Source organism: Parasteatoda tepidariorum, chromosome 10, assembly GCF_982258835.1.
Source record: "Parasteatoda tepidariorum strain Cologne lab strain chromosome 10, Ptep-v5.0, whole genome shotgun sequence".
Classification (NCBI taxonomy): Eukaryota; Metazoa; Arthropoda; class Arachnida; order Araneae; family Theridiidae; genus Parasteatoda; species Parasteatoda tepidariorum.
The window spans coordinates 57,845,216-57,857,366 of NC_141764.1; the positions used below are offsets into that span (position 1 = coordinate 57,845,216).

Sequence of the window (12,151 nt, forward strand, 5' to 3'; positions counted from 1 at the left end):
CATCAAAGCCTACAGTATTCGTCTCGCAGACGAAGTTCTACTGGCCTTAAAGTTAGAAATAAAGTTAAAAAATTACAAAACTTCAATAAAAAAATTAAAATTGAAATATTATTTCCTAATAAAAAATCGATTTCATTTCTACATAACAATTCGCATACCTTTCCTGTGAGTTAAACAGAAAACCATTTGCTATTATTATCTGTATGCACAGCTTTTTTGTTATCAAATTTTATAGTGCCATTAATAACTTTGTATTACTCACATAATATAATAGAAAAAAAATTACAAGCAATATGTTCCAAACTGAAATATGTTATGAGCTTAAAAAATCATAGTAAAGCACAGCTCTTGAAAAAAATGAGGTTTTCCAGATTTATGGTAATATTCTTTTTAATGCGTGGGTTATTAAAATTAAATGCATTTTTATGTATTGTTGTTGCTATTTCATAAATCAAATTTGATGTTCAATATTACTTTTTATAATATCATAATCATAATTACTATTATGTAACTCAAAAATTATCCATCTTCTCTGTTTTCTTCCGTGTTTTTTTCTCTTCATTTTAAATTCAGTGCATCAATGACAATTAAGTAAAATAATCAGAATTTTAAGTCAGATAAATATTGAAGTATGTTTTGAATTAGCAGCTTTCTAAATTACGAAATATACGTTTTTTCGCATGTCATTATGGTTTACATAGCAGTTTATTTTTATGCAAAATTTTATCTTCACCTACAGGTTTTTTTTTTCTTGTGAGTTTGATGCTCAAAGTTGCCGAAAATAACCATTTAATTGAAGTAACAAATAATCTAATAATATAATGTGTCTAGCTAAAGGCTGAAGACGTAATGGGAAAATGTTTTAGCGTATTACTTATAACTTTTAAATTATTTGTGAAGTATGAAAATACCACTCTTATTTTTGTTATATAATTTCAATGTTCTACAATATAAACAAATTCTGATCAAATTACGGTAAAATGTATCAGCACCCTGGGTGCATCATCGTAAAATTAATTTTACCATTAAATCCATTTTACCATGACAAATTATTTTTTGCAGTGCTTCAATGATTTTACGATAAATATTACCGTAAAAATTACGATATTTCAGATTTTTTGTTTCTTAAAATGTTACTGCAAAAACGGATTATATGGTAAAAAGTAGCAACGAATTTCAAAATTCTTGGGACAAAAGAGTATTTTTAAAGACAAAATTCTGTATCTATCATTTAGAAATTTATACACCTTAAAAGCTATCACTTCATTTGAAAAACTTATCGTTTAATTTGAATAAACATTGATTTGAAAAGTAAATTTATAATAATTATTATCATTTGCATTTATCATTTTTAAAGCTAATTTATATTCATTATTTTTGCATTTTCTGAGTTAATTCCCATAGAAATGCAAATGCTACATGCAAATATATACTATCATTTCATTTGAAGAATATATTACACACTTGCATAATCTATAATTTCTTTCAGAACTAGCATTTGCCAAGCTTATTCATATTTTTGATAACTTTTGCATTTATCATGTACCAATAATATAAAATCATTTGCAGAAATCTATACTATCATTTCATTTGCATAGTCTGTCATTTGAAAGGTTAATTCATAATTATTTGTTTTTAGAAACAAGTGAGATATGTCCCGACGTGTAGAAGTCCATTATCTACTTACTCGTCTTCTATCATCACCTTCTTAAAAAGAAATGAAGATCTCTGGATTCATGAGATGTCTCTTCCTCGACTTCCTGTACCGCCACTTCAAGCCACATTGGCAAAATATTTATACTCAGTTCGCCCATTCCTGTCGAGTGAGGAATATTTAAAAACAACAAATGTAAGCTTTTTTTTTTAAGTTTATCCTATTTTTTTTATACTTTAACAACATTTAAAATTTTTCATTAAAAAAAACTCTTTAGCAACTTTTTAACACAGTTCTTAAGGCATAAAATTAAATAACGATTTTTAACGAATTTTTTATTTTAATAACTGAGCCGGCCAGGTGGCCGAGTGCTTAGCATGCCTGACCTGCGAAGCCAATGGCTGCTGGTTCGAATCCCGCTCTGGGCATGTTTCTCTCGCTCTCTGTTGTCATCTGATGTGTGACTGTATGAATGTGGCCCACCCTATGAGCAAGTATTCGTGGCAGTGTGGCGTGGGTAATGTTGCTCGCCTCCGTGACTTTGATTCACGGGTGCCCACTGGGTAACAATAAATAGGAACCACTTACAGCATCTTCTAAGGCGAAGAACGCAAGTTCAGTGCCTGCCGTTATTTAAAAAAAATTATAACTGTCTTGAGTTTTCTTCTATTTTATAGCCAGTGCTGTACAACCGACCCAATTTTGAATTTACGACTCTCCCTTAGATAGATGGATCAACTACGTATCATTGTATTTTTAAACCAGAAGACAAAGACATCCAAAACAACCCAAGGACTACCCAAAAGGCAAGGGAACTCCTGTAACTCAAACTAACCTTCACGAAATAATTTTTGATGAAACTAATCCGCATTTGCATGAGACGGTGAGAAAAACCACGAAAAGATCCCATGGTAAGCCCATCGGCAAGAGAATTCCAATCCATGATCCATCTTCCAATGAGGATATTTTGTGTCACCACTGTGGTAGCAAAGTTCGTATGGAAGAGCCATAGTTGGGATACGAACATGCGTCCCCTCTTTGAGAGGTGAGAACTCTATGCTCTGTGTCAACATGATTCCCAGTCGTGAGTTTGTAACAGTTATTCATGATGATAATATTATGTCTTGATCATCTTTAACCACTACGCTAATTATTAAAAAGGTGCAAAATGCTAATAAGAAAAGAATCGTAGTTTTGTGAAAACAAAAAGCGTTTGTGGGAAATATTTTTAAATTTTAATGTTTAAATCACCTAGTATACGAATAAAAAACTCACAATATAACATTTTAATATAAATTTATTAATATTTGAGAAGTTGTCCCTTCTCTGCATTATTTGCACTCCTGAAAACATAAAAATGAGCATTATTCATTGATTTTAATATCTTTGATCAATACATGAAAAAATATTTAAGCTAGTCATGCGTTACAAATTCCTGACGATTCTCTTCTCTGAGGTAGCATATAAAATTTTATAGCTATATTATCTGAAGTTCTGTAACCATTAATCATTTTTTGTGTTTAATTAAATTTGTTAAAAAAATATAAAATTTTGGTCTACTTAAATATTTTAAAATAATGGGAAAAAACATTTGTTAGATTAAAGAAACAAGTACCTTCTGGCTATAAAGTCTGTATTCAGGAAATATATAAATTTTGACTAATTACAATATAAAGATGTAAATGCCAACTTTTTAACGGATCAACAATTATAACATCCCAATTATCCTGTAGTTAGCACAGGACTTGTTTTGTCGCACTAGAACTGCACAGTGAGCAATTGGTGACGGTCTGGGAAACATCCCTAAGGATGATCCGGAGACAGCATACATACATCACATCCCGTTTAATAGGGAGATCACATTCACACGCCATCCATTCGCCGTAATTTTGATTTGAAACATAGCTCGATCAATCTCCATTCCAGAATTCCCAGAGGTATAGATTTGTAATGTGAACTAGGAAGACTTTGTGACCTCAACAGATTTAGCTTGCACCAGCCACCATTTTGTACTCAGGGAGTCATCGGCCATCGGAAATCGAACTCACGACCTCTCGAACTTGAGTCTCATGCCCTCTCGAACTTGAGTCTCACGCCCTAACAGCCGGGCTATCCCGGTATCCTTGTTTTGAAACATAAAGCTGTTTTGTGAAATATCATCATAAGTGCTAAGGCTCAAACTTTCGTCACAGATGTTACGCATATTCCGTTTTCTGACTCAATGAAAATCTTGCTTATGACTTCTAAACACGCGTACGCCATTTAAATATGATAAGAAGTATTCAGATGGTATGTAACTTACTAAAAAAATAGTTTTGAAATTTATTCGAAATTTTAAAATTAATCAAAAGCCTTTCATTATAATTCTACTTGTAAGCTACAGAGAGAAAAACTCGCCAGCATGTTTTTATATAGTTCATATTTATTTATAAATTAAAATTTTTTAGCCATTTACTTTATTGAAAATATGGGTTTTAGGAAACTTATAAACAACATAGCAATATATTAACTTAATAAAAGTTATTTTTTATGCTTATTACGATACTGCTCTTGCTGGATCATTTAGCTGTGGCATTTTGGGTAGAATATTCAGGTTATAAAAGCTGACATTAAAATTAAAAAACTCACTGATTAGCTACACAAATAGAAAATTAGTTATTAAATCATAAAGTAAACGAGACAATTGAATTTTTTTAAATTAAGTTTGTTTCATTTCATCTTTTTTAATGCATTTGAATCTTCAGACAAATAACTTAAATTAAAAAGATATGAAAAAAATTACATTTAGTGAAATTACATTTCATGAAACACAATTTCTTTGTTTTATTGCGCTATTGCATACATTCACTATTATTAAATTATAACATGTACTATAATATATTTCTTGTTTATTTTAACTTATAATCTTATTATTCAAAATATAATACGATAGAAAGGTAGTAGGAGTATCACATTCATGTATCGACCCTGAGCTTTTTGTCCGAGAAATAGTTCAAAATACTTTTATACGAAAATGGATAGAACTCAAAATACATGTTCATAAAAATAGACATAGCTCAAAGTGCACGTTTACGAAGATGGACTAAATGCGTGTTTAAAAAATGAGCAAAACCTTTCTAAGAAAATAAACATAAAATTTTATTTAATTTTTCAAACTTCTTTTATGAGTTTGGTTCTTGATTTAAAGACCATACTAATACATGTGACATCATCCATCAATCGTATTCACTATAAATCACTTCACACGTTTTATTAAATTACCATTTTTGAAACTCAGCAGTTTCGTTTGTTTTTTTTTTTACAATTTTGCAACGGATCTTATAAATTCATAATACTAGTATAGTAGTTATAATAGTGGTGTACTACTTTGGATATTAAAAAATTACTTTATCGTGCAGAATTCTGAATACGAACACATCGCTAGAAAAGTTACAAGTGTTATATGCCTAGCTAACTCGACCCCAAAGTTCATGACTGTTGCTATGATATGATTATGTTTAAATAAGTAAGAAAAAGTAAGCACAAAATTTCTCGTTTAGTTGTTAAATTCGAGTAGAACTATAAAAAACTCATTTTTGGCTGTATCCATTTTTTAAACACGCATATCAAGCTGTGTTCATTTTCGGAAATATGCGTTTCGAGCTATGTCCGCTTTTCTAAACACGCATATCGAGCTATATCCATTTTCTTAAATATGCATTTTGAGCTATATACATTTTTCTAAATCCGCATATCGAGCTGTGTCCGTTTTCATTTTGAGCTATGTCCATTTTTGAAAATACGACGTATTTTGAGCTGTGCTCAGAACAAAATGCTTACCGACAAATGTTTCTTCATAGATTGTGAATGAATTTGCCTCACCTAATGGATTGGGAACTAAGCTGCAAACCATGTTGGCTGAGAAAGCTAAAAGAAGCTATGATTGGGTGAATATATATTTTTGTGACGTTAATTTCTTAAATAAAAATTTTTATTCGTCTTATTATGAATTAAATAACATGACCCAGAATTCTTGGTAACGTTACAGTTAAAATGCAATAACTTCGTTTCTTATAATCTTGTTACTATCAGTAATTTTAGAGGGAAAAAAATTTTCCTAAATCATTCTCCGTTTCGAAACATTAAGAAGTCAGTGCTTGTAATAGTCATTCATCAGAATTTCTAACTTAAATAAAATTATTAAATTATTCATTTGAAAAAAAAAATATTAAACAAGAAAGTAAATAAAGCTTTAAGTAATAAAACCATTCAAAAGAATATAAAATATTTGGGAAAGATTATTGTAAAAGATAATGATTGAATTTGAGTGAACTCTGCAAGTTTGCCTGTAAAAGTAACTTACATCAGTGATTTCAACTACAAATGCTATATTTACGATCAAAACATAGCAAATGCAAATGGCAGTAAAAAAAAGAAAAGAAAGAAAAAGACGTCACCTTTACAAATATATTTCTAAATGTAAAGTAAACTACCGGTTTCAGTAATGTTATTTCTTCATGCACTTAGACTTAAGAGATTGCTTTTAGATTAAAAACAAGCTTTATCTGATACATAAACAAAGCAATTTTGATTAATTGTTTCCATTTATTACTCATTGCGTTTTACTTATTGTTCTAAGAATCTATAAAGAATTACTTATTAGCATCAATTGAAAGAATTCTGACTGTATATATTTTAATGAAGATAAAAATTATAAGGATTTAACAAGATTTAACAAGGATATAAGTAAAAAAGATTTAACGAAATTTAAAAGGAAACTGGAGGGCTCCCCTCCCCCACAGTTCACTGAAAAGCTCAAAACTGTTCTTGTATTTTCTTTCGGCCTGCTCACTGGAGCGAGCGTAGCGTCATCTGAAATCTCTGGTTTATACATATTTTAAAACTATTTCATCTTGGAGGGTGTAAAAACCTATGAGGGGGCTGTATATGAAAAGAGGCTGTATAAAAGAGCCATGGTGGGTAGAGTTTTCGCCTTCCAATGAGGTGAACCGGGTTCTAATCCAGTTTAGCGATGGAGGTACGAATTCCGCATTCAGCTTGCACCGACTACAATGCTAATGTAAAATATCCTCAATGATAGACGGATCACGGGTTAGAGTTCCCTTGCCGTCCGAATAACCTAAGGAGGTTGTCGTGGTTTTCCTCTCCATGTAACGCAAATACGTTAAATGCTGAAAACTGATTTGTCTAGATAATGAGCATTTGATTTACTCTAATTTGCATATTTTTTACTCCAATTTTAACTAGATTCAAAAATCAAATATTAAAGGTTATTCAAAAATCAAATCAAATATTAGGTTATGGAGAAATATCTTGTAAACGATAATATTTATTTCTAGTCAGATGAATTGCAATTGAATACATATTTCCTTGAAAATCGGAAACCTCTAGTTTGTTACAAAAGTCCAAGCTGTGGAATATATTATAAAAGTTGCAAGGGAGACAGACTTTGGTAAGTAGCAACGTTTTTTGTTCTGTTACTTTTGTTATAATAATTATTATATTGCCAAGAAAACAAACATTTGTTCTTATAAAGAATTGGAAGTGGTATGTACTATTTTTTTTATCAATTTATATTTAAAAAATTTCTCATTCTCCTGTATTAGTCCTGTATAATATGAAAATGACAAAAAATAAGCATAAGCTTGTTTTGTTTTATAGTACGAAGAACAGTGCTGTTGTAGAAGTTTGATTTACAGGCGCACAGAGTGCGAAAAAAAAATTTAAAAAATCAAGAAAGAGCGAAACGGGCCACCCTGAATGACATTTGATTTTAAGGTTCGGACTTTCACTTTCTGGGACTCAATCCTAATGATTCACAGGGGTGACCTGAAATATGCTAATTAATTAGTGCAAACTATATTTTTCGTTACGAAATAAGACATAAAAACATACTTTTTCTCATTATTTTTGATTGATTTGATCCCCAAAATATAGGAGCTAGGCAAAATATACTTCAATCCGGAAAATATAATCTCAATAGTTTGGTTAAGAGAGTGGTCCAAAGTGCAGACCTTTTAGTTAATTTTACTTTTTGCTTATTTCGTCATATCTCGAGAACATCTACAGCGAATTCAAAAAAATTTGCTCACAATTATAAAATCCATATATCCAAAGATAATTCCATACAAAAACTAACTTTTAGTAAATATTTATAATTTTTTTATTTTTTTAGTGATAAGAATTTTGAATACTAAGATATAGGTAAATTATACTTTTAAAATTCAATTCCTCGTGAACTATTCATCCAATTTCGCTCAAATTTTGTATTTTGTCATCTTAAATTACGTACTTTAAAATGATTTATAAATTAGTATACCTTACAAAAGCTCTGAAACTATTAGTAAATACATCAATAGGAAATATTAAATTTCTATTAAAAGTTATTTTTTGCATAGAATAATCTTTTGATAAACTAATTTTATAATTGTGTCCAAAAATGCATGATTTTACTTAAAAATTTCTCGAGGTATGGCGAAATACGCAAAAAATAAAATTAACAACAAGGGTCAAACTTTGGACAACTGTCTTTACCAAACTATTAGGATCATATTTCCCAGATTGTGACTTCGTCCTGTAATGTGGGTCAGTAATCTCAATCAGTCAAAAATTCAGAGAAAGTACGTTTTTGTGTCTGTTACGATTGGGTGTTAGAACGTGAGATTCGAATATTGTTATTCAATGTGGTTCCGTTTTTTTACGCACTTTTCAGTAAAAACAAAATTTGTCTGATGAGAATATACGTTTTTGAAATATTTAAAATCATTTCATAGAAATTATTTGTATTTGCTTATCGCTAAATTTTACCATGACGATCCTTATTTTATCATTATTTATAATTGTTACCAACTCTTATCTCACGCGAAGTGAATAGTGTCATAAATAAGTAATAATATTTTGGAAAAACTTTTCATGTATTCAGCTTATGCAGTATTTTTTTTTGTTTTCATAACGATTATAATCTTATAATTTATTTATACTTAATATTTTGCTCCCTTCAATTTGTTCTTGTTAAAATTACAAGTTATAGTTTCTTTGGATAGGCTCTATAAAAATTGTACAAAATTATTTTCAATGAAGTTTGAAATAAAACTGATATAATACAAATTGGAAAGTTAGAATCCAGGGAAAATGTTTATAATTATCTCCATTCAATGATATAATGCTTTTCAGAATTGAAAAAAAATATTTCTGATTTTTTTTTAAATACAAAAAAAAAACATTTTGGCAAAACTTATATTTGGCAATTTATGCGTCATAAACTAATTTTTTATTTTTTTACTACCGTCGTTTAATAGCTGACAAAACTTTTAAGTTTGCGACTACTAATGTTCAACTCCTTAGCCTTTTAAATTTTATGACCACCATTGAACAGTCGACCCAATTTTTGGGTTTACGACTACTAATGTTCAACGCCGTAGCCTTGTAATTTTGAACCAATCCAGAAGACAAGGAAACTCCTGGATTGGTACCCGCAGAGGTATTGATTTGTTATGGGAACATGGAGGACTTTGAGACTCGACAGATTTAACGTGCATCAGTCACCATTTACTACACGGGGAGTCTTCGACCAGTGGGGACCGAATCCATGAACTCTTGGACATGGGCCCCACACCCCACTGACCAGACTATCCCGGCCTAACTCCTTAGCCTTGTAACTTTGAAACCAATCCCGAAGACAGGGGAACTCCTGGATCAAGAATCGAGAGTAATTTGTCTTCGTGGAAGACTATTTAATCGCACTAACCCGCATTTGCGTTAAATGGAGAGAAAAACCACCAAAACCTAGCACGCGTCTCCTGACAGCAAGAGGGCTCTAGCCAATGATCCGTCAACCACTGGGGATATTTTATTTCAGCATTGTGGTCGGTGCACGCCAGATGCGGAATTTGTAACAACCAGCCATCTCTAGGATTCTAGCCCGATTTATCTTATTGGAAGGTAAACACTCTTTTCCCTGAGCCACCACGACTTTTATAAACTATTTATAGAGCTTAAAAAGATTTTAAAAATACTCTTCAACACTTTAAATGATTGGTGCGCTAATAGTTACAATATGAAATATTAATGTGATCCTCAAAAATAATGAAGTCTGTCGTAATTTCGATACTCAATTCTATTTCTCAGATGCAAAGATTTTAATTTTTAGGCAGGCATCTAGGATGGTAGCTGGACTTCTGAATTTCAAGAAATCGATAGACAAGTAAGTCAAATAATTTCTTTATCTGTCTACTAAGCTAAAAGCTTAAAATTTAATGCAAAATTTCGAATGAAAAAAACTTTATTTCTAATTCAGAAATTTTCAAATTGAAGTTTCAGTTTGGAAAAGAAAAAATATGTAGTTTTAGTTTAAAGAATAATAGCAAAAATTGAAATTTCAAATTTCTATTTTAGTTGAAATTTAGGTCATTTGATGATCCTTCCCAAAAGTTCTATAGTTAAAGTGGGCTTTTTGAGAAATCATTTATCATTAAAACGAACCCATCTAAAAAAAGCGAACATTCTGCAGAATATTTCATCCCGAAAACGGACACTTCATGAAATGAGAATTTGTTGTTTTGAGGAAATGAAATAAAATCTTTAATTTCTAATTTTAAAACTATAGTCGAACTTCTATTTAACGAACTTCTTTTTTTTTGCGAATTTCTCTTATATGAGGGGGTTTTTCTTGGGAGGGGGTTGAGGAATCAAGAATATTGTGGAAATTTCTTCGTAAAATAACTCCCAAACAACGAAGTGAATTTTCTATTTAACGAACTTTTCTTTGAGAATCACTTTTTCCTATTTCCCAAAATATTTTAGAACATTTCATCAAATTTGTTAACGAATTTTATGGGGGAAATTACCTAGAATTGATTTTCGAAGACACTTAACGTTTTGCAAAAACAGTACACATTTTTCAAAACATTTTTTTTTTTTCAAATAACACTGGCCCATTACATAGGGCTAGTGTGGACATATTATAGGGCTTGTAGGAACAATTCATAAAGCTTATTATTTAAAATGCTATTATGAAAACGCAAGTGAAATCAAAACATAATCAATTCAGTTTAAATTTACAGTTTTGAGAAAAGTAATCTTAACAATGTTTATTTTAGTTTATGATAGAACTAAGTAAATACATAAAATTAATGGATGAGTTTTTCTCGAATATTTAAAGTGGTAGCAAATATTACACATTACCATTTAATATTTGATTTCATTAATTTTGATTTATTATGATCTCATCCATCACATTTTACAAATAATTTAAACAAATAAATAGGGCTTGATATTCAGGCGGTTAGGTTTTCAAGTGCCTAAAAAATTTGATTTTCTTGATATTTGTTACAGAACAATTTATATACAATAGGAATATGCAACCTTCCAGGTTACATGTATGTAAATATAGATTTAAAAATTAATCTAAGTATAATACAATTACGTAAAAAAAACTGCTGCATTTGACTGCATTTTAATATTTGTTTGATAGAATAATATTTTATTAAATCAAATATGGTTTTGTTTTCTATGTCTTTTAAAATAGTTTGATAAATTAATATTAAATCCCTTGTCAGAGAAAGAGGTATTAACAGAGTTTCGGAAGTACACATTTTAAAGTTGCTACAAAAAATAATAAAACTCCAAAAGTTATCAATAATTTTTAATTAAAAAAATCTTAAACTGCGTTGAAGAATTAACCTAAGCAAAAACTAATCTAAACGAAAATGGAGAATTCAAATTTGAAAAATTACTGTTTGGAAAATTTTATCTTTAACACAGGAAAGGCTCCTGTGTTTTATATTATATTTTACAACCATAAGTTATTAAAATGCAAAATATAACATTTTTAATTTATTTTGACCCAAATTAATACAAAATAGTGAACAAAATTAAGAAAAATACGTTTAATAAAAATTATGCGTGAAAGGGTTAACAAAAATTTAGAACCCTGTTAACATTTACATGTCTTGAGAATTCCCATACCTATGTGTCTACATTTGTCCCATGGAGGTATTTATACTTTTTAACTTATTCTCGGTTAATTAAAAGAAGTCAAGTAAAACATTAATTAAAAGAAAGTAAATCAAGAGTGACTATTAAAACATATAACAAACTTGTCATAACTACATGCTTACTACAAGAGAAAATGTAAATTAGTTTTGCCAACCTGACAAAATATATTTTAAAAAAATTTAGATGGCAGAAATATTCCATTTATCAACTTTAGCTCCATGTTCACACTACACTGTAAAAAACTTTAGATCAAATTATGCTATAAAATACCGGCACTTTGGGTGCAGCATCCGTAAAATTCATATTTCCGTAAAATCCATTTTTATTGCGAAATATTACACCAGAATTTTTACAGTCGCATTTATTTAATTAGAGTGATTCAATAATCTTATGTTAATTATTAATGTAAAGTAACGGTATATCAGTTTTTTTTCGATAAAAATTTATATTACAGTAAAAAGTACCAGCACTCTGAAGGCCGGTACTTTTTGCCATAAATTT

At 29.9% G+C, this 12,151-nt stretch overlaps 1 protein-coding gene across 4 annotated transcripts in view; it reads left to right on the forward strand.

Annotated features, from left to right (window-relative positions):
* Positions 1 to 257: 257 nt before the first annotated feature.
* LOC107452957 (carnitine O-acetyltransferase) overlaps positions 258 to 12,151 on the forward strand; it is a 33,770-nt gene continuing 21,876 nt past the window's right edge. Inside the window, exons 1-5 of one of the 4 annotated variants that reach the window (XM_043045025.3) lie at positions 261 to 378; positions 1,640 to 1,849; positions 5,494 to 5,580; positions 6,994 to 7,106; positions 9,804 to 9,857. In XM_043045025.3, the coding sequence (XP_042900959.2) occupies positions 316 to 378; positions 1,640 to 1,849; positions 5,494 to 5,580; positions 6,994 to 7,106; positions 9,804 to 9,857 (527 nt within the window). In that variant the 5' untranslated portion in view covers positions 261 to 315. Of the gene's footprint in view, positions 379 to 1,639; positions 1,850 to 5,493; positions 5,581 to 6,993; positions 7,107 to 9,803; positions 9,858 to 12,151 lie in introns of all 4 variants that reach the window. The other 3 variants (XM_016069591.4, XM_043045026.3, XM_071183850.2) reach the window with 3 other exon arrangements.